This window comes from Lagopus muta, chromosome 1 (genome assembly GCF_023343835.1).
Source record: "Lagopus muta isolate bLagMut1 chromosome 1, bLagMut1 primary, whole genome shotgun sequence".
NCBI classification, from domain to species: domain Eukaryota; kingdom Metazoa; phylum Chordata; class Aves; order Galliformes; family Phasianidae; genus Lagopus; species Lagopus muta.
Window position 1 is genome coordinate 10716394 of NC_064433.1, and position 20806 is coordinate 10737199.

At 37.6% G+C, this 20806-nt stretch overlaps 2 protein-coding genes across 4 annotated transcripts in view; one reads left to right on the top strand and one right to left on the bottom strand.

Annotated features, from left to right (window-relative positions):
- LOC125687297 (uncharacterized) overlaps positions 1–13300 on the bottom strand; it is a 53500-nt gene extending 40200 nt beyond the window's left edge. Inside the window, exons 1-3 of the mRNA XM_048932325.1 lie at positions 13201–13300; positions 12678–12995; positions 9596–9664 (exon numbers count right to left, since the gene is read on the bottom strand). Of these exons, the coding sequence (XP_048788282.1) occupies positions 9596–9664; positions 12678–12995; positions 13201–13300 (487 nt within the window). The remainder of the gene's footprint in view (positions 1–9595; positions 9665–12677; positions 12996–13200) is intronic.
- SEMA3C (semaphorin 3C) overlaps positions 12992–20806 on the top strand; it is a 120765-nt gene continuing 112950 nt past the window's right edge. Inside the window, exons 1-3 of one of the 3 annotated variants that reach the window (XM_048959560.1) lie at positions 12992–13542; positions 15157–15286; positions 16606–16746. In XM_048959560.1, coding sequence (XP_048815517.1) covers positions 16644–16746 — 103 coding nt within the window. In that variant the 5' untranslated portion in view covers positions 12992–13542; positions 15157–15286; positions 16606–16643. The remainder of the gene's footprint in view (positions 13543–15156; positions 15287–16605; positions 16747–20806) is intronic. The other 2 variants (XM_048959556.1, XM_048959568.1) reach the window with 2 other exon arrangements.

The window sequence follows — 20806 nt, forward strand, 5'->3', positions numbered from 1 at the left end:
ATTAACATGAATGTTTAAAACAAAACTGGTGCACTCCTTTATGATGGGAATTACCTTACATGTTTTGGTACGATGCTATGATAGATGGTAATAATATATAGTATAATTTATTTCACTGAAACTCTCCCCACCCCAACAGATGACATTCTAATTTATCTGTGATGCTCTGATAAAACCTATAGCTTAGGCAGATATTAGGAATAAGAAAATACTTTCGGGTATTTTCTATGCAATACACACTTGCTCCAGTGCACTAGTTATGACTCCTGAAAGATTTTGTTTCATCCTCAAAGTCAGATTTCTAAAGAAAATGTGTATTCCAAATTACATAGATCTGAAACAGTATTATAAGAATGAAGTGGGTTTTTTTTTCTGTAAACATTAAATGCCAAAGGATTTGAATTGCATTTGATGTTAAAAATTAAAAAAAAAAGGGGGGGTTGGTTATTAATACATTTTTTTAATCCATAGATGTTAGCAAAGCATTCTTTGTTTCTAAAATCTACAGTGCATATTATGATAACTAGGTATTTGTTTTTTTAAGCACACATTTTTTAAACACATATAGAGAAAGTGAAGTTTTTACTTAGAATTCCCTTCAATGTTATTATGTGCAGTTTATTTTTAATATTACCTAAAGTGATATATTGACCTCAAAGGAACATAAGTAGCAAAAAGAAATCCTTTTTTTTCTTTGCTTCCATCATGTTTGTACATCCTATATAAAAATTAATTCTATTTGGACTGTGTACAGAGGGACATCTGCTCACTGTGTACAACTGCTGATCTGCATACAAATCCTGTGCTCCACTGTCACAAAAAACTACTAACCACATATAAGGAGATCACGTGTTCTTTACTTAATGTGGTTGTGCAAGGAGAACATGAAAATAAAATTAAAAAATAAACCATTCTCTTCTGATTACAACTTACATCACCTTGCACCTGTGTAAACCACCTAACAAGGTGTGAAGAAGTCAGAAGCTAGGGCCTGAATACTTCTCCACTGACAAAGATGCTTTAAAAAGATCATTGTCTAAAATTAGTTTCTACCACAGGAGAAGAAAATTAACATACTTAAATATTTACAAAGTGAATAAGAATCAACTAGGAAATCAACATCCTCTCTAACATGTAAATAGCATATGACAAACTATTCAGAATGGAAGATGTATTCAACAACTTGAGCCCCATTTTCTTTGCATGCATCTTCCTGAATAGACTTGATTTTTGATAATGTTCTCATTATTCAAAAATATTTTAACCGGTCATTACCCCAGGATGAAAATAAGCAGGAATGAGTCCTGAGGCTGTTTGAGGTGGCTCAGAAATATTCATTTGCACTTTAAAAGAGTTTTCTGGCATATTAGAATTGCTCTTTGAATGCTCAGAGTTTGCAATATGATGGAAGACACTCTTGGTAAATGTTCTTTCTCGTCAGTAGGCCCTTTCAAATTTAACTAGGTTGCTAAATTCGTGCCTTTCTTTGATTTGGAAGAATGCCTCACCGATACATGGCAAATGTGTGACGCTATTTCAGACAAGGTGGATTCATACAACTTCAAAATCACAAGTTATGTTCTGGTGATACTGAACTTTGTTGAAAACTTCATGAAGCTCTTCAGTATTTGCTTTGAGCTACTTAGAGTCACAATGGATTAATTTTAAGGATCTACCTAAAGGAAATACAGACTTAGGCCAAATACTGAGAAACAGATCCTCTGAAAAGTTTCCTATTCCTATAGAGAAGTTAGAGAAAGAATGTGCTGAGAGAGTTCTCTTGTCTCCTTTTCTGTAGGAGGTGAAGGGACAGCACACAGGAATGGAGGTAAAACTGTGACACAAGGGAATTAACGATCAAAGGCACAGAAAAAAATTTGAAGTATAACTTGAAAACCATAGCAAATTTTTTTTTTTTTTAAAGAAATAAATACAAAACCTACAGCAGTTAGCAGACAATATTTTCTTTTAAACTCATTTGTTTCTTGACCAATCCTCACCTGAATAAAGCTATTGTCCTAAAGACAGGCAGAAACAGGAGAATGGGACACCTGAGTACAAGTCTGAAGTTTGTAGAAGGCTGTAGATCTCCTTCAGAGCAATGCCACAAAAGAGAGTAAAGGAAAATGTATCCACTGGCCTATTGAAGCCAATGACTCCTGAAGTGATAACAGATATTTCCTTCTAAGAGAGGAAAAGTAATAGCTCTTTCATACCTGACTACCCTGCTTGTTTTCAAAGACAGTTGTAATGAACTGCCTAAAATAGCATTTCATGAAGTAGTTCTGTGTTTAATGTTACTGGCAAAGTGCTGAAAAACCTTGAAACCTGTATCTAATGTATGTTGCCAAGATACATAATGTTTATGCTAAACAGAGAACTAAAACAACAGAAGGGAAACACTGCCTTTTTACTATTATTGTTAAGATACAGAGTAAGCCTGTTACTAATACAGAGGAGAAAATAGCATAGCATAGCAAGGCTTCTTGCTCCCAAGTAGGTACAGACACCATTACACATCCACACTCAACTGAATCATAAAGATGCATTAGGTGCTCTGGATAGAAGTGCTTGCTTTTCAGGCCATCCTTAAGACTTTGCAGCATTTCAAAGACCCCACAAACTCTAGTATAATTTCTTGTTAGTGGCTACTATTTATACGTACTGAAGTTTTCACTCCAGTTTGTCATCTATTATTTGAGATCTCCAAGTAGATATTTAATAATTATAATATTATTATAAAGGCAAATAAGCATTATGTGATATTGTTCAGGCACATAACTGAATCCATTCAAGTGGGTGTACAAGTAATTCCACAGGTCGAGCAAATGCAGCATTCATGAAAGCTGCCAGTCATGGAGCTTTCTGATTGCTGCCTATTCCCAATCAATATGACAAAAGTACTCATGCCTTACCCAGACTGTACACTGGAATTTATCCCAGCTGTACCATTTCAGGTTTTTTCTGATTAATTTAACAAAAATCTTGGCATTCTTCCTCAGGCAGAAAGAAGGTGGAAAACATGATGCTGTAGATGAAGAATTTCATTGATATGATTTTCATTACTTCAGTTACTAATGGCAGGATTTCCAGAACAGATAATGAGGTATCATTGTCTTGGGGAGTTTATATAATTCTTACAAATACATGCAAGCAGTAATGAAAATTAATTATTAGCTCATAATTCAGTGGATTTATTAGCTTTACCAGAACAATAACTTTTTTAGTGAAACTGCCGTAATGGATTTTCAACCCCTAGTGCAATAGCCCTGCAATGAAAAAGTGTGTTGAAATCTAAAGAATTTAAATCTTTCACCTTGTTTTTGAGTAAATATTAATTAATAATTATTCATAAAACTACACATGACAAAAGGACTTGTGTTCAGCCACCACTTTCTCCAAATAACAGGCTACCACTGGATCTCTGTGCTTTTCCGTTATATTTCAATAGGAGAAAAGATATGACAAGCTGGAGAATATCCCAAACTTATTCAAAATCCATTTGTATTCTACTGGCCAAATATTTTTTTTCCTTCAGTTTTCAGTGACAGTGACTTACAGGTAGACATTATGGGAAAAAATTACATAATTCTCAGAAACAGGACAATGAAATTTTTCCCCCTCTACTCTGCCCTGGTAAGACCTCATCTGGAGTACTGCGTCCAGTTCTGGGCTCCCCAGTACAAAAAAGACAGGGATCTCTTGGAAAGAGTCCAGCGGAGGGCCACAAAGATGGTGAAGGGCCTGGAGCATCTCCCCTATGAGGAAAGGCTGAGTGAAATGGGTCTGTTCAGCCTTGAGAAAAGGAGACTGAGAGGGGACCTGATCCAGGTCTATAAATATCTAAGGTGTGGGGGGCAGAATGGCGAGGCCGGACTCTTTTCAGTGGTGAGTGGAGACAGGACAAGGGGAAATGGCTGGAAACTGGAGCATAGGAAGTTCCGCACAAACATGCGCAAGAACTTCTTTACAGTGAGGGTGACGGAGCACTGGAACAGGCTGCCCAGGGAGGTGGTGGAGTCTCCTTCTCTGGAGATGTTCAAGACCTGCCTGGATGCCTACCTGTGCTACCTGGTGTAGGGAACCTGCTTTGGCAGGGGGGTTGGACTCGATGATCTCTGGAGGTCCCTTCCAACCCCTACAATTCTGTGATTCTGTGATTCTGAAATACATCCCTAGTATATGTTAAATAGTACTGAGCCAGAAAATGACATTCTGAAGAGACTCAGAATTAAAAGAATGCATAAAAGGATAATACAACCAAATACTGTGTTTAGAAACATTAGTAACACCTGATATAACAGGGTAAGACGTAGACAATGACAACTTGAGGTATCCAAAATGTTTGGCCATGAAACTGTTCATGAAATGCAGAACTGAAGCTAACATGGTAACAGCTCTTTAGGACTTTGAAAGCCTTACGTAGTGCACAATTATTTATTTAGAAGTTTTGTTGTTCCAGACCGAAGAGTTTCTATGTTCCTGAGAAACAATCCACCATTCACCAACAAGTCACAACAAGAAGTCACAATAACATTTTTTCCATGACAAAGCTTCTAATGTCTGCACTCTGATACAGTGCATCTCTCTGTTCTTCCTGTTCTCTCAGCCTGTGTCACTCCTCAAAAACTTCAGAAGATCAGGTTTAAGAGTTCATCCCCTCTGTCCCATACATGCTGTCCTTTACATTAAATCTGTTTTCATTATAATATTTTAAAGGCGTGCATAAACAAGTGCTTCACATCAGCTCCACCAAGACATACTTTCTCAATTGCATCCACAGGTCAAACCACCGGCTTCCGGCTTTGCCTTCTTCTGTGGTAATTTCTAAACTGCAAAAGAAGTACTTTCCCTCTTATTTGGCCTTGCATTTTCAGGCTATCCAGAAAGAAAATACAAAGACAGGGAACTAAACGACTCTCAGTAACTCAAAGTATTTCTAATTACAGAGGTGTACGTATTTATTACTTGTTTAGTACATGAATGTGAAGAATTGTCATTTCTTAGAATATGTGTTTATGTTGAGATATATTTTCTGTTCAAAGTGCATATATAATGCCTTCTTGTGGCAAATTTAGAGATTTCTTCCAATGTATTATTTCTAACATAATTTACATTATGAATTTATATTCAGAAAAAAATACTTATCTTGGAAAGAAAAAATAAAGAGAAAGCAAAATATGCTATGCATTATACTAGGTCAAAATCAGCCATGCTTTTTGTTTTCATTTGTACTTCTTTCTCTGTGACATTTGAGTCACCAAAGCATTTTTTGGATAATTAGGATAAGAAACTCAGTACATTCTGATGAGTGATCTTTGCAATTCAAAGTTAAAATATATATAAATATCATGCATATATTATGCATATATATTAACTAACATTGACATGGTCTTCAATGATTTCTGGAAGTGTTTGTAATACAAGGAAACTCTAAGGAATAAACAGGCAACATTGTGGTGAAACATTACTGAAAAAGTTTATCTCCAATTTTCCAATTCTTTGGAAGTACATTCAGATAAATTTCTATCTAGTATTCTAAATGTTAACAACAGCAAATAGAAAAGCTCTTAAGAAACATTTGTATCTATCCTACATTTTTCTTTTGTTGTGTTTTTTTTTCTTCTTCTTCCTGATTAAATTTGAATGATTTACAGTGATTAAACATATAAAGTTATAATTTTGGAGAAGGTACTGTGTTCTGCCTGCCATCCAAACTACAGACTTTTTTTTGTCTTCTTGACTTAAAACAAACTACTGCTAATAGATTCAAATAAAGATTCAATTAACAGATGTTCTGGAGAGAGGCAGACAGAAAAAAGATAAATATTTAATGGAATGTTTAATGGAATGTTTATATTCTGAGAGAAAAAAATTAAATGTAGACTCACTTTAAATTGTGATTCTTTTAATAAGAAGCCAAGAGCAAAATTAAAGTAATAGAAATGTCAGTACGCTAGAAAATTCTTAGACTTAATTCGCAATGCTGTATTATATGATGCTGTATCTCTTCTGCATTAGGAGTTCCATAAAGCCTGTGGTAACTTTGAGTGGACAATTAATAAAACAATAGGCAGAAATCACATCTTAATCTGTTATGACCAATAAATTTGTAGATAATATGCTATGACCTATCATTCTTTTTAGCCCTTTTTTTTTAAAGAATAAAATTTGATTTTAAACTGATGACTTAATGTTATTTCAAATTAGCCCATATCTTGATTGGCCTAGGGCCTATAAAAGTACGAAGAATCAGCACTCTTTCAGACTCCACTGAACATCCTCTGACATCATAGGTTTTCACTATCCAAGCCAAGAGTTTGTTAGTGCGTTTTAAGCCACATATTCTAATGAATATAATGGGCTGGTTTTCAAGAAAGGATTTGATGACTGAGATATGATTACTTACCATACTAAAATAGCATTGTTGAAGAGACTTTCAAAACATCTATTGCACTGAAAGTGGGGGGGGGGAAGAAAAAAAAAAGGGGGGGAAATCATAGAATCATAAAATCAACAAGGTTGGAAAAGACCTTCAAGATCATCCAGTCCAACCATCCAACCATTCACCTATTCCCAGTAGCTCCCACTAAACCATGTCCCTCAACACAACATCCAGCCTTTCCTTTCCTTTTCTAAAAAGCAGAAGATCCTGTCCCTGTGAACTACAAGCAACTGGAAATGAATACCTGTGACAAAGGGAGAAAAGGGTTCACATGACCAAGTATACAGCACCGGACATGAAAAAGACAAGAGCTTCCATTCTGTCCTTTTTAGGATCTTAGAAGTATGCAGAGGTATCTATATAATGAAGCAAAATGATCAGTAGAGGTAAAACATCAGTGCAATGTCAACTGCATCATGCTGATTCCAGGAGAAACTTTGATTCACAGCAAACAATATGACATCCTTTTAAGAAACAGAAAAGAACACTTTGCTGGAAGCAGGAATGCTTCCAGCTATGATCAAGAATCAGAACTTGAACTCCATGGTATCTTGATCTTTTCCACCTCTTCCCCTACGGAGAGCTCTGGATTTGCATGAAAATTACCACTACTTACTTAAGAAAAATTGAGAACAGAGATCTACTTAAAGATCCTGACTTTAGTAACAGCTAGGCTATTATGTAAAAGAAGCTTGATGAGTAAAGAAAGAAACGTCCCTAGGGATTCTGTGTCTTCTGATCCATACACACAGATCCTCAATCTTCTCCAGGGAAGAATGTGCATTATTCAGGTTGTTGCAGACTATGCTCTGTATAGTATGCACAGATTAAGTTATGTCCTTTTTTAGTAACTTTGCTTTTCTTTCATCTTGAGATAAGTTATTTAACTTCTCTTCTGCATGAAAAAAACTTCTGTAGGAAAGTAGCAGGGACAGTTTTCAAAAGGATGTGTTCAGAGGACAAGGCATTTGCAGAGAGCTCCTTCTGCCCTGCACACTCCTAAAGTAACAGCTTCCATATCCAAACAACATGCAGTGAGCAACTAGCTAAGAAATATCATCAGTACCTCTTAGTCTGTACTTACTGAGAACAAATAAATTGAAGACTGCAATGTGTACAGTCATTACTTTTCATTTGATGGTGGGAAATAGGATTGGATTGGTATATTACCTGAGACCCAAAAGGAGATGGGTAGCTTTCTGTAATAAGGCTTCTGGGACAGGCTTTATTGTGTTTCAAACCTAAGACAAATGAAACCATAAGGTCTTTTTTTGTGTGTTTTTTTTTTGTTTGCTTGTTTGTTTTTTGCCAACCAGTGAATCACATACTCTATAAACGGTGAAAAAGCTGAATCATAGGCAAAAAAGCCACCTTTCCAAAACCTCCTTCCAACAAGTGAGAGGAAGTGATGTGAGCCCTTAAGCATGTAGAAACAAATCAAGCATCAGGCTGGGGAGTGGCAGCTCATGCTGGAAGCTGCCATGATATCCACAGTGTTGTCATTGGCCTCCTCTATTCAACATTAATCTCTTCTCCCTAATCCTCCTACCTCTATTTTCCTGTTTGGATAAAAAACTTCTCCGTTACAGCTCCTGTTTTCTACCTCTGTGGCCTAGTAGATCTCCTCGTACCACAAGACCTTCATTCCAAGTTCTTCCAACACAGAGACAACAAGCACACTATTGCACCATCTATGCACTTGTGTTTATATTTACAGCTTATTTGGCCTGAAGCCATCTTTAGCACATCAAGGACCATCCTTTTTCATTCAAGTCTTCCTAATGCATATTCTTATTAATTCACTTATTAAGTCCAAATAATGATGACTTGTTTTATTTGTTAAAAGCTAAAAATCCAGCTTTGTCTAAGCAGAGTGGCTCCAGTTATATCACTGACCTCATTTAATCATACTTGCTAAAAGGTGGAAAATCTGACCAAAAGGCTGTGCCTTTCCTAGGAACAGCAATAATGTGGTTGCCTCACTGAAGAGGGAGGACCATGAAGGCCTGGTAACATACCAGAATCAGCTTACATCTTTTGTACAGACACAGAAGTATTTATTTGATGATGACCTTAAAGAAATCACAATAGGTCCCTTCCAACTCAAAATATTCTATGATTCTATGACAGAGCTCACTGTGAAGTGCTGGCACAATGACTTCCAGGGAAGCTATTCAGAGCTGTGTCATTCTGCCTGGAGACAACTGGAGTTTTATCAAAATAAGAGCATGTTTGCCCCCTTCCCAGACACATGATACATTAATACAGCTTCGCTGATCCTGTTTGTAAGTACCATATTTTTCTTAAGCTATGAAAAGACAAATTGTCTCCTGCTAAAGAACTTTCATTGAGTATAAAGTAGTAAAAAGCAAACTGTTTGGTGAATTCAGTCTGACAACGTATTATTAGTTACATTCCAGAGGTTTTATAAGGCTTTGACCTTTGTGATGAAGCCTTGCTCTTCATGAGCAGTCCTTGTTTGACCCATGTGAATAAGCCCATTGACCAGTCAGGACACATTATGCCCAAAGACCTCACGCCATCTCTGATCATTCAGAAGTATCACCAACAGCTTTATCTTTAATGTTTCTTGCAGTCTTTGGATGATTTGTTATGAATAAAAATATAAAGCAAAATTCATATTAGCAGACCTTCAAAACAAAAATCCAATATCTTTCCTAAAATAAACGGATGCATTTCACAATTTCTCCAGTTCTTGTAACTGTGGAAGAAACAAAGATGAACTAATTGAATTACCAATGACCATGCATTTCTGTAAGGGGATTTGACACTCATACATGAAGACAGAAGAAAAAGAACTTAATACCATTTTCTCTTACCATTTAGAAAATGCACATCACAGTACATGCAATTCCTCTGATTTTTAAATAAGGGCTGGATCACATTTGATGGTCACTTTAATGTCTTTACTATATTTTTTTTGAATAATAGTTAGCATCTGACCTTACTTGAGTAATAAGTTTGTGTTTGTGTTCAAAGCAGAAACTGAATATTGAAGCTCTTGTTAATGAATAGTTATTGAAGATCCAGAGAAATTACCCGATTCTTTTCTACCAGGCCATCTTTACCATTCAACCTGTGTCTTTGGAGATTTCTGTCTTCTTCCTCTACCATCTTCACTGCTCTCACCTTTTAAAACTGTGCTCCTTGTGCTCCTACTGCCTCCAATAATTTTCCACTTTTTCAGGAGCATAAAACCTATGTGGGGAAGAAAAATGCAAACAAAAACAAAACATAAAAGTCAAACCCCAATCAAAACCTTAAGTAAAAACTCAGATCTGCCCTTGACTTTCTTCTTTCTGGCTGCAGTTAGTGTTTAGGTCTAAAGCTAGGCCTGTGTCCATTAGTATAATTTGTTTGGGTAAGAAGCAAATACCATGCACAGATAGAACAAAATCAGCATCTGGTTGTTTTGGCCATGAATGTCTGCTTAGATCACAGTGTGGGGTCAGAACTGCTCCAATTCCAAAGCTGAGAGCAAGGGACTGACTCTGTGCTGTCACATGTGATGCCACCTGGAGTAACTGCATGCAGTTGTAAAACCCACATGCAACTCAAATCAGGACAAGAAGCAAAACCTACAGCCTGCTTTATGAATATATCAATAATTAAAAATCAGCTACAAAGCTGAATTGAACTTAATTGTCCTCATCTCCATGTTAGCCAGAAAAATACGCAGCCTGGAAAGCAAGTGTCTTGCATACTTTTCATTTCACTCATAGGGCTTATTCGTGCCAGTAGATATTGAAACCCCACCTCATGGTTTGGAAAAGTAATTTCCATTCCATGAGTTTTGCTTGAAGCTAATGCATGCTATTAGAAAACATCTGAAGTAAAACTTTAACCATTTCACTCAGCCCAGCTGTGAAGTTCAAACTGCTTTTTAAAGTTAATTATCTTGCTCTGACCTGCACATATGCACGTTAAATACAAATAAATCAATATGGCATGCTTATTCATGTCTCAATTTGCTTTTTGTTTTTAAAATTAGCATACTCTTGATTTGCCTAACAGATATACAAGTATGATGGTATCTCACAGATTAAAGTTTTGTGTTTGTCTCTTTGTAGTTCTTTCACTATTTTATAAAATTCAAAGTCCTTGAGGGAGTGTTGGAAATCCCCATAATTTTCTTCTATGTTCTATTTTACCTTTTTATCTCTGATATAGCTAGCACATTTGAAAAAGAAATGCAGATAGCCAGATGACTCCCTGGTATTCATATATACCAAAGTACAGACAAATGCAAGTGACTTGAACTAATGCTGACATTGATTCATGCCTGAGTGTTTTGTTGTCTTTTCCTAAGGATGCCTTATTAGGAACATGTGTTTGTGATCTTAACTACAAAATTTTTCTTCTGAACTTTGAGAAGAAAAAGTAGAACTGTCAAACTTTTTTTTTTTTTTTTTTTTTTTTTTTTAAGGTTAAAACAAATATTTGAGAAGGATGGTTACAATCACCATAGTTTCCACTGCTGGTTATTTTGTAGTACCACTGTCCTTTGACTGGCATTGTCACCTACTACAATTCTTCTAAAAAATTCTACTAAAAGAGAGGTTATTCCATATCTTTGCTTTGTGGTTTTCTGAGCACTCTCCTCTGAATCAGCCAGCACAGATCACAGCAAGAGAGAATATAGAGTTAGCTGATTCACTCCTGCTGCTTGGTGTGGTGATCTCTAATTGCACTTAGTTGTGGGGATTTTCCAAAGCAGACAAGTGACTTCTCCTCTTGCCAGGTTGCTGCTGTCAGATTTTGAGGCATTTGGACATTACCACATCTCAAGAGTGCGCAGCATCACGTTCTCACCACCCGGCCATTAAATAAACAAGCTCACTGGTGGTTTAGTTTAACAGCTCCCAATGGCAGCAAATGCCCATGCATTTTGTCATGGTTTCCCTGTATTAAACAGAACTAGAACAAAAACAACAGAGATCTGGAGAATTTAGTTCACTTGGTGGCATCATCTGGTCTGTCCTCAAAGTGTGATATGAAGTGAGTAAAGCTTTGCAAAATTCTGAACTCCATTCTTTTTGAGAATGAGCTGCAAATCTGATGCTTCACTCAAGAGGAAGAAACATCCCATACATTCAGGTTCAGAGATTATGATGTCTCATAATGCAGTAGTTTCTTGTTGAAGAAAACACTGATGTTTGCCTGGCACAGAAACCTGGGGAAGAAACTTTCTGAATAGTGTGACCCCAATACATGTAGGTGAGCTTTCACAAAGTGGTTTGTATACTGACTACAAAGACATCCAAGTCATGGACTAGACTTGCTCAGTAAGGGCAGTGTACTGTGGTTACAAAGCACTAGTATTATTAGCTGTTTTAGTTAGTATGGCTAGACTGTAACAGCTGGAAACAAAGCTGTAACTTGAGTGTGGGCACTGATTCACTTTGAGTCCTTGTTTACTTGTTAACATATTTCTGCCTGTAGGACAAGCCTCCATAATGGGACAAGGCTCCGTAAGTATTCAGAAGTAGTGCTGCAATAGCATTCAGCTGTGCAACCCTCATCTAGATCACTGAACACTTTCCCTTGCAAAAGTGGAAATCTTGATTCAGAAGCATTCATCCCAAATGTCAAACCAAAACAGAATATACTCAAAAAAGAAAGAAAGAAAGAGGAAAAAAAAAAAAAAAACCCAAAATATTAAGGAAAACCTTTCCACAGGCCTTGGCTATGAAATAGCCCAGAATCCAAATACAACTGTTTGGAACATCCTAGTGGCTTTTGGAGAGATGCTGCAATTTCCATTTTCAAAACATCTTGGTTAAATGTTCAAGTGTCTGTTCCCTGAGTGCAAAAACCCCACGGAAATAAATTAAAAAAATAAAAATAAAATAATAATAATAAAAAATAAATAAAAATAAATAAATTAAAAAAAAAAAAAAAAAAAAGAAAAAAAAAAAAGAACAACAACAAAACCAGAAGGTCTACAAGAGGTAACATTCAGGACCTCAGGCAAAAAACCAAGCCGCTCCCTGCCTCCCGAACTGGGGAAAAGATTCTGAAAGCCAATGGAGAACTCCTGGTACGATCAGCAGGCTGAGCTACGAATCTAACTACTGCTAGAATGTTTTTTTGCTTGTTTGTTTGGTTTTTTTTTTAGTTCCAAATAGGGGAGATAATTCAGGGGGAAAACAAAAACAAACAAACAAAAAAAAAAAAACAAAAACAGAGAGAGAGAGAAAGAGAAAGACACCTCCCTGTCCGGCGCTGGGTATGACCTGGTTTCTTCCTCCCCACAACCCTGCTTCGTTCCCTCTCTTCACAGTGACATCTACCGGCCTGCCCCGAAGGCTGCCCCGCACCGTCCCGCTCGCAGCCCGGGGCCGCTCTCCGCCGGCACGGAGCCCGCAGCGCTGCCGTCGGGGCACAGCGGCGGCCTCTGGTCGGCCCGCAGCACCGAGGGGAGGAAACTTTCTCAGCGAGTTTGTTCCCAGCGAGCTCCACGGCTGCGCGACATACGCGGGTGCGAGCCGGCGGGGAAACCGGAGAGCAACCTGCTGCCGCCTTTCTCCTGGGACGAGCCGGGTGCTGCTCCCTCAAAAGGCTCTTATTGCGTCGGGAACCCCCCCGAGCGATCAGGCTGCGCGCCTACTCTGTGCTGCCGAACAGAGCTTGGGGCGGGCCGACGGCTCCGCGTTCCGCGGGGTGTGGCCTCGGCATTATTTATGAGCTCCAGCCCCTATTTGCTCAGCTAATGATGCACCGCCGTGCCTTGCCTCTCAGCGCGGCGGCGAGGGCTGGGCAGCGCTGTAACTGGAAACCGGAGCCTTCACCGTCACCGCGCGGCCACTTTCCATTCACTTCTAGGTGCTTCATTGAGGGCTGGGGAGAAGCGCTCCCGGTGCCTTAGGATTATTTTACAAAGGAATTGGGAGTACCTTTGCTACCACGAGGAAGAGAGACTTTTCTTTATGGTTTGTTTTTATTTTATTTTATTCTATTTCTCCTCCTCACCATGAGCTAGGTTTGGAATTAAAACGTTCTGGTAACAGGAGTGGAGCTCATAAACTGATAGAAACCAGATAGAAATCTGTATTACTGGTTCCTTCAATAGCTGGGTAAGCATGATTGGAAGTTCTCTTTCTCTACTGTAATAAATGTGAAATGTGTTTGATATTTGAATTTCCCTGCCGTTCGCAGATGCTTTAAGTAATATTTTCTGGATTAGCATAGCCTGGATTTGAGGTTTTCCTTTTTATTCCTTTCTTTCTTTTCTTCTGGTGAGTGGTTTTCCTTGTGGGATGTCAGGCTAAGAGTGAGGCTGCAGCAGATGACACCTGCACAGCACTTATGGCAGGGCTGTGTAATACTTTCCAAAGCAAAGCTGTATGCTGGAAGCAACCTCTGTGACAGGAAAGCTTCAGCACTTCAGTAGCGGTTTGCTGGTTTGTTTACAGCTTGAGTAAGGTCTAACAGCAGACATGGACAGAAATGGAGTTGCTTTTTGCTTTTTGTTTGTCCAAAAAGATTATTTAAGAGGACTTGAAAAGATTTGAGGTCTGTGTGTCGTCAGCGCAGGTCATGTGCATGGGACGTGCTGAATATAGTATCATGACTTACTGAGATAAATTCAGAGCTGGGATATAAGCCCAAATAGGCTTCAAACCTGCAATGAGTTTGTGCTCAGTTACTAGATGTGTAAATCTCTGAAATGTACCTTACTGCCATTAGGTTACTGACATGTCAGACACCCTGAGATACCTCTGTGGCACTGTATGCATTTATTATTTATGTGTCTAACAGCTGGGTAGGAACCATGCTGCTTATAGCCTCGATCTTACATTTGCCTCTCACTTCTGTGTGAACAGTGAAGATGTGTGATTTGAGCAATGAAATGTAGTAATGTTTCAGTCCTGTAGCTGATTGCGCTGGAGTTGGCAGGAGGCATGAGAGTGGGAAGGAAAGAGTGCTGAAAGGTTTATTTTTTATTAGTATTATTTCTTACAGTATCATTTAAGAGAAGACAGAAAGTCATATGCTTGTTCCTCTGACTTTTCATCTCTATTGCAAAGAAAGCAAAGTGCTACTACTGTAAAATACTAATCCCACTGCATCTCTTAAATCACATGTTCAGTGTGATTGGCTATTTGTTTTGGCCTGACAAAGCAATCTTATCAGGATTTAATGGCCCCTCTCTCTATTAGAAGAGGGCAAGTTAAAGGATATCCCATGAGCTGGTTGCAAGGTTTTGAATTTAAAGCCCACAAAGCAGCATTAATGTTGGAGTTCATGCAGCTTGTTTAAGAATTATTCTTGGCAAAAGTCTTCAGCTATCATTTTATTAGTTAACAGACCTTTAGAAATAATTTGGAAGTGGGCCATGATGAATATGTTTCTTCTGTAGATCTGTATCTGGAAAATTTCTGACACCAGTGTTTGTGTCAATTAGCAGAGTGGTAGCATTACTTGGTCTGAATGCATGTCTCAGTACTCTAGAGCTAACTGGGCAGGGCAGGGTACAGTATGGGCTACAGAGTTGTTCCCTCCTGTATGCTCTCTTCATTCCACACCAACTTACTGTGAAAGTCTAATGCAGAGAGAAGCCTTTAAAAATGAATTACAGTGCATGGATAGGGAATGACAGAGCTGGTAATTGAGATGGAGCTTTTACCTCTTTGTGGTGTGGATCCAGCCTGAACTGGTGCTGACCTAAAGTCGTTCCTGTCTGACAGATGGTTCCTGCCATGATAGGATGGTTACAGCCAGTTCTTTTAGAAAAGGTTTGAATCACAGAAGAGACTCAGTGAACAAAGATGTAGAAATATTGTCTTCCACTGGAGGGACTGCAGTGCTAGAGCTGAGGTAAAGAAGTGTAAAGTGGTTGCACAGGCAGCAACACTCTTCATTAAAGAAATATGTAGACTTCAAAGGTATCTTCTGGCCTTTGGAGTTGTGCTTTTCAAGGTGGTGCCATTTGCTATAGAACTAAATATATCACCTGATCAGCCAGTAGATAGTGTCCAGTAGAAAGGCTGTTAATGAAGAAAAAAAAAAAAAGTTTATATGTAATATATATATTTATAATATACATAATATAATATTATATATACATATAAAGACCAGACCAGGGTGAGCTGAAGAAAATCATGGACACCATGATCAAAGTTCTCAGAAGTAAAATAAAATCTGAACATCACAATTTTTGGAGAGATGCAGTTTAGGAACATCATAGATACATAGTATTCAGTTACTAATATTTGAGTTTTATGGGTTTAGTCCAAAGTCAACTGGAATTGGTAGGAAAGTGACACTGATTCCAGTGAGCTATGCCCATTGCGAGTCTTCCTGACCTGTGAAATGGTTGCAGATTTGTTTTGGAATGTTTTCTTTTCTCTGAAGAGCTCAGTATTCTCAACAGCTTCCCCCTATAAAATGAATGTAGATTCTGCAGATGTATAGGAGGAGTAGCCCAAGTATCAAGTGTTTACACACTGTCCAACTCAGGGCAATTTTAGTGCTCTGTAAAGGTCTAAGAGAGAAACTAAGTGTCCCAAAAGGAGCTAGACCAAAAAGCAAATGTTGATTAATAGTTTAAAGCATGTTGAAATACTTTTGGTTTCAGTGCTTTTGAGATTAGTGACGTACACGTTCAGGATTTCATCTTAGAAGAGGGTATAGAGGGCTATTAGAGCACTCAACTCAAACTCAAAACTCATTTCCAAATGCCTTTGATTTCAAATGTTTAAAAAAAAAAAAAAAATCAAATATGATGTTAACTAAGGCAAGAGGTCTAAAAATATCAGCCAGCTTTTTATTCATGAAACTTTATCTCCTGTCCTTGCTTTGCTCTGCCTTGACATTTAGTATAATTATTTTTCCAGCAGGTGGAATTGTCTTTATTTAAATAATCTGAATCTAATGCTGTAGTCTTCTGTAGCCAAAACTAGGGCTCTGCAGGTTCATTCTAACAGCAGAGAGCTCTTATTGTGCCAGCACAGAGCACAGCTGGAGAACACCATTTTCAGATCTATAAAGAAAAAACAGAAGTGCTCTACCTCCTTCATGTTATCGTATATTATGGCATCAGATGGGAGAGCATTTTAGCACAGATTGTTCTTTAGTGCTGTCTGTGCTCCACAAAACTATGTAACAACATGTAATGCCAGCTTTCTTTCTTTCAGGTTTCATTTCTTGGATATTAAGTTGCAAATCTGAAGAGATGGCATTTCTTGTACTGCACGTGGTGATTGGGATATTTATTTACTTTAGCAGTGTAAAAGGATCTTCCCAGCCTCAAGCAAGGGTGTTTTTAACATTCAATGGTAAGAAAAAAGAAAAACATTCTTATGTTGTGATTGAACATTTTCATCTTCACCTTCAATTAAATAACTAAGTAGTAATTGTGTATTTAGTCTGTGCCCACAATTAGCTATTTTTGGTTTGTGTTGTTGAGGTACTTGTCAATCTAAATTTGATTCTCTCCTGAAGTTCATTGCTCCTTATGCATATATCCCTTTTCTTTATTTGAAATAATAATCCCTTTCCTTTATTAGAAGTTATTATGTCTTAGGAACAACTAAAGATTTTATTTCTTTTTTTCTTTTTTTCTTTTCTTTTTCTTTTTCTTTCTTTTTCTTTTTTTTTTTTTTTAATAGAAAATGTATGTGAGCTACATGACATGTAATAGAAATCATTAAAAAGTTTAGTTACTTTCACTTAGTACCCAGCTGAACATGTTTAAACTCTAAAAATGAAGCTGCTTGAAGGTCGACCAAGATAGCATCACAATTCATGGAGAAATGCAGTTTATGAGCATCATAGATACATAGTTTTCAGTTACTAATATTTGGGTTTTATGGGTTTAGTCCAAAGTCAACTGGAATTGGTAGGAAAGTGACAGTCTTTGGCAACACAGAGATTTTTGTGCACTTGATAAAATACGTTGGATGTACTTAGATTTCAAATCATGGAATTCTGCATTCTGTACACAAGTAATTGGAATAATTGAGAAATGTGTATTTACTTCTGAAGTGATGAGCAGCACATTATTAATCTGATTACTTTAATAATACTTTAATAGCAAGGTAGCTTATTCTTCTAGCATTAAGCCCACCCTTAAATGCTGATTTTAGCCATGGTGTGGTACTTAGCCACCACTCAAGAATGTGTGTGTCCTTTGGGCTTCTGTTAAATTTGAGCAGAATTTTGCTTTCTTCAACCCTTTCCATGTTCTGGGATTGTCTCTGAGGCATGATGGCTCAATGCTCCCTGCACTGATAGGTTCTACTAGGATGATCTGTATGGTTTGTGAGCATGAGGCTGTCCTGCAGCTGCCATGCCTTGCCATGGGTATAGTCTGCATGCTCTGATCAATCTTTGAAGTACCATTTTGACAATTGCTGTAGTTAGGAAGTAGTTCGAATTGCTATTCACAGCAATGGTTATAACTATGTACTCTTGGGTCAGAGAGGTATTGGAATGAGGCCTGCCAAGTTGGACCTTTTGCAAACTAGAATGCCTTACAGTTGTTCAGTCTATGTAAGTGTAGGGCTCTACGTGTTTGAGCTCAGTAGGTGCTTATAGGCACGGTTCCAGTAAAAACAGTGGTAAAACTGATGTTCCAAGAGGGTGCTGCCAAATGAAGAAGCAGGTGGGAATTTCCTTTCCTTGTGAAAGTAATGGTGATTAAATGTAAATGATACTGATTCTACACAAATCAATCCAGAAGCAAATTTGGACACAATTATGTGCTGCACTTTTAGGCCTGTCACAGTTATATGAAGTAGGCTGGTTCAGAGTTGCATATTCTGTCCACAGTAGCCTTGACAATAATCCAGGTTTCTCCTGATCTCCTGTTGGAGGTAGGAAGCACTCAGGTTTTTCCCATTTAGTCCTGTGAAAGAATTGTAATGAGGGGAAAGTGGGTTTAGCCTGGACTTAGAGAGATTGGTGTTTCATCCTGAAACACAGTGCTACCTGTAGTAGAGGGGAGGAAGAAAAGTTTAGGGATTCAAGAAAAAAAATAATGACCAGGTAAATTGAAACCTGAGTTTGAAAGGAGGTTGTTTGTTCTTCCTCTGAAAGGAGCTGTGTAAATTCTGTGTCACAGAGAGGTGCATTGATTACAGATTAATCCTACAGTATCTCATACAGGAGTTGCATGGTTTGTTCCATGGTCTTATTTTTTAAAGCAGTGCTTTGCATGAGTAGAACTGAGAATCTTTTTCAGTGAAAGTAGAAAGTATTAACTAAACATAGTGATACTTTCTGGTTTTCTTTAAATGGACATTTAAATTTCCCTAATACTTATATCAGAATTCAGACTTTTTCCTAAAGTGTCTGTGTGTGTGTCTGTGTGTGTGTCTGTGTGTGTGTCTGTGTGTGTGTCTGTGTGTGTGTCTGTGTGTGTGTGTGTGTGTGTATATATATATATATATATATATATATATATATATATATAAAATCTTCTATTTTTTAAAATGGGTCTGTTAAAGACATAGAAGAAATCACACAGGCATTTTATAATATGTCGAGTAATGTCTGAAATATAAGACTGATCTTTTCATACAGGATGAAAACAGTGAGTTTATTTTTAAGCCTGATTTCCAGATGGTAAAGAAGAAATTTTTTTTTATGTGAAATGAGAGTTTGCAGGTTCTTGTGTACAACAAGATAATGGTCCTACCAGTAGTACTAGCTGCTGTTCTATAAATCTTTATTTACAGAGATAGTAAAATAAGAGGAAAAAGGTAAAATATATTGTTTCTCTAAATGTGATAACATAATTTTTCTGTATAAGCTGTTTCCTAGTTTATTTTTTCTAAATCACATAGAAATATCAAGTTATTGGCTGTCTCCATGTCCTGAGAAGTTGTCAGGTTTTTATGGAGAATTGTCACTCTTGTAAAGTGCATCATTTGGAAATAGAACTATAATTAGGGCTCCTTATGTTTTAAATGACATTAGACAATAAAGACAAGTCATTCAAGCTTAAGATACTTACATGATATTTTTCAAGTTCTGAATTGGATTTGGCTTGGTGTCAGTAATTACAATGCTTATGTTTTGGAGATAGAATGTGTACAGGAGGAGAAAATGAGTGACGCTTTTCAAAGCTAACCTGCTCCTTCAGGATCAAGTCAATTGAGCTTATTCACATCATGGCATTTCTCATGGGAAAATCCAGCAAGCATCTTGACCTATTCTGTTGTTCATCAAGAAAGATAAAAATGTGAATCGTTTGAATCATGGACTGTTTTTCTCTTTACCATCTACTTCATTAAGAATCAACTGTAATTAAAAAGTAAGCCTGGGTAATACCTCAAGAGCCTGATAATAGGGATTTTGCAATTAACTTCAATGGGTGAAGGACTGCAACCCTAATTTCTATTTTTGAAATCAAAAGCATGGCCTCTTGTCTAATTAAAATGTAGTTCATGACTTAGCTGAGGTCGTTAAATGTGAGTCTGACATGAGTGTGTTACTTATTGCTGTCTGCACTCTGAGTGTCTTGAAAATTCCTGTGTCATGCAGAGCTCCCAGGCCTGATTTCTGTTTGCACTGTGCATAGCCATTCACTCACATAAAAGAAAACGTCATCTTGGAGCTGAGCTGCATGCTTACCACAGGTATATGCAGTTACATCCAGCACCAGACCTATAGAGAATCGGGTGACGGGGTTCTCAATTTGCTTGGAGTGATTTATCATAACTTAATTGGCCTATTTAACAGTAATGGCTCAGGTCATCAATTTTGTGCTACATCTGAAGAGCTCCTTCAGCTGAAGAAAGGTGGCTCCAGCTTTTTCTGGTTCTTAAATTGCAAAGATGTGAAGTCTGTGGTGCAGCAGTTGCGATAATGTTGGAATTGTTTGCTGTGTTACGTTGAGCATGTGGGAGCTGGGGAACCTGGGATAGGGAGGGACTCAGCAAATGTCCCTACACCATTCCTCCTCCTACTACTTCTTCTAGCTTCTTGCCCCATAATAGATCTTCCCAATCTGGTTAAATAACCCATCATAATTTTAAAAAACATAGTCTTTCTCCTTATAGCAAATGACTTATCTCTTTATGAACTATCAAGTAACATACCTCTATTTCTCCAATTACATACATTTCTCCTTGTTACTACATGTTTCTGAACAGATAACAGGGAGCTGTATCTCTTAGTCTCTATAGTGGCAAGCCTTTCTCAAGGCTAATGGGAGCATTATCATAATAACAGCAGAGTTATGAGATGCCAGGGTAGTTTCAAACTTTTTTGTTTCATCTCACATTTACATTTTCAAACTTACTAAAAGCCCAGTGTGAGCTGGGTTGTGCTGCTTTAACATCAGGCTCTGAATCTGTCGAAGTATTTCCACTACTTATTTTTGAAAATATA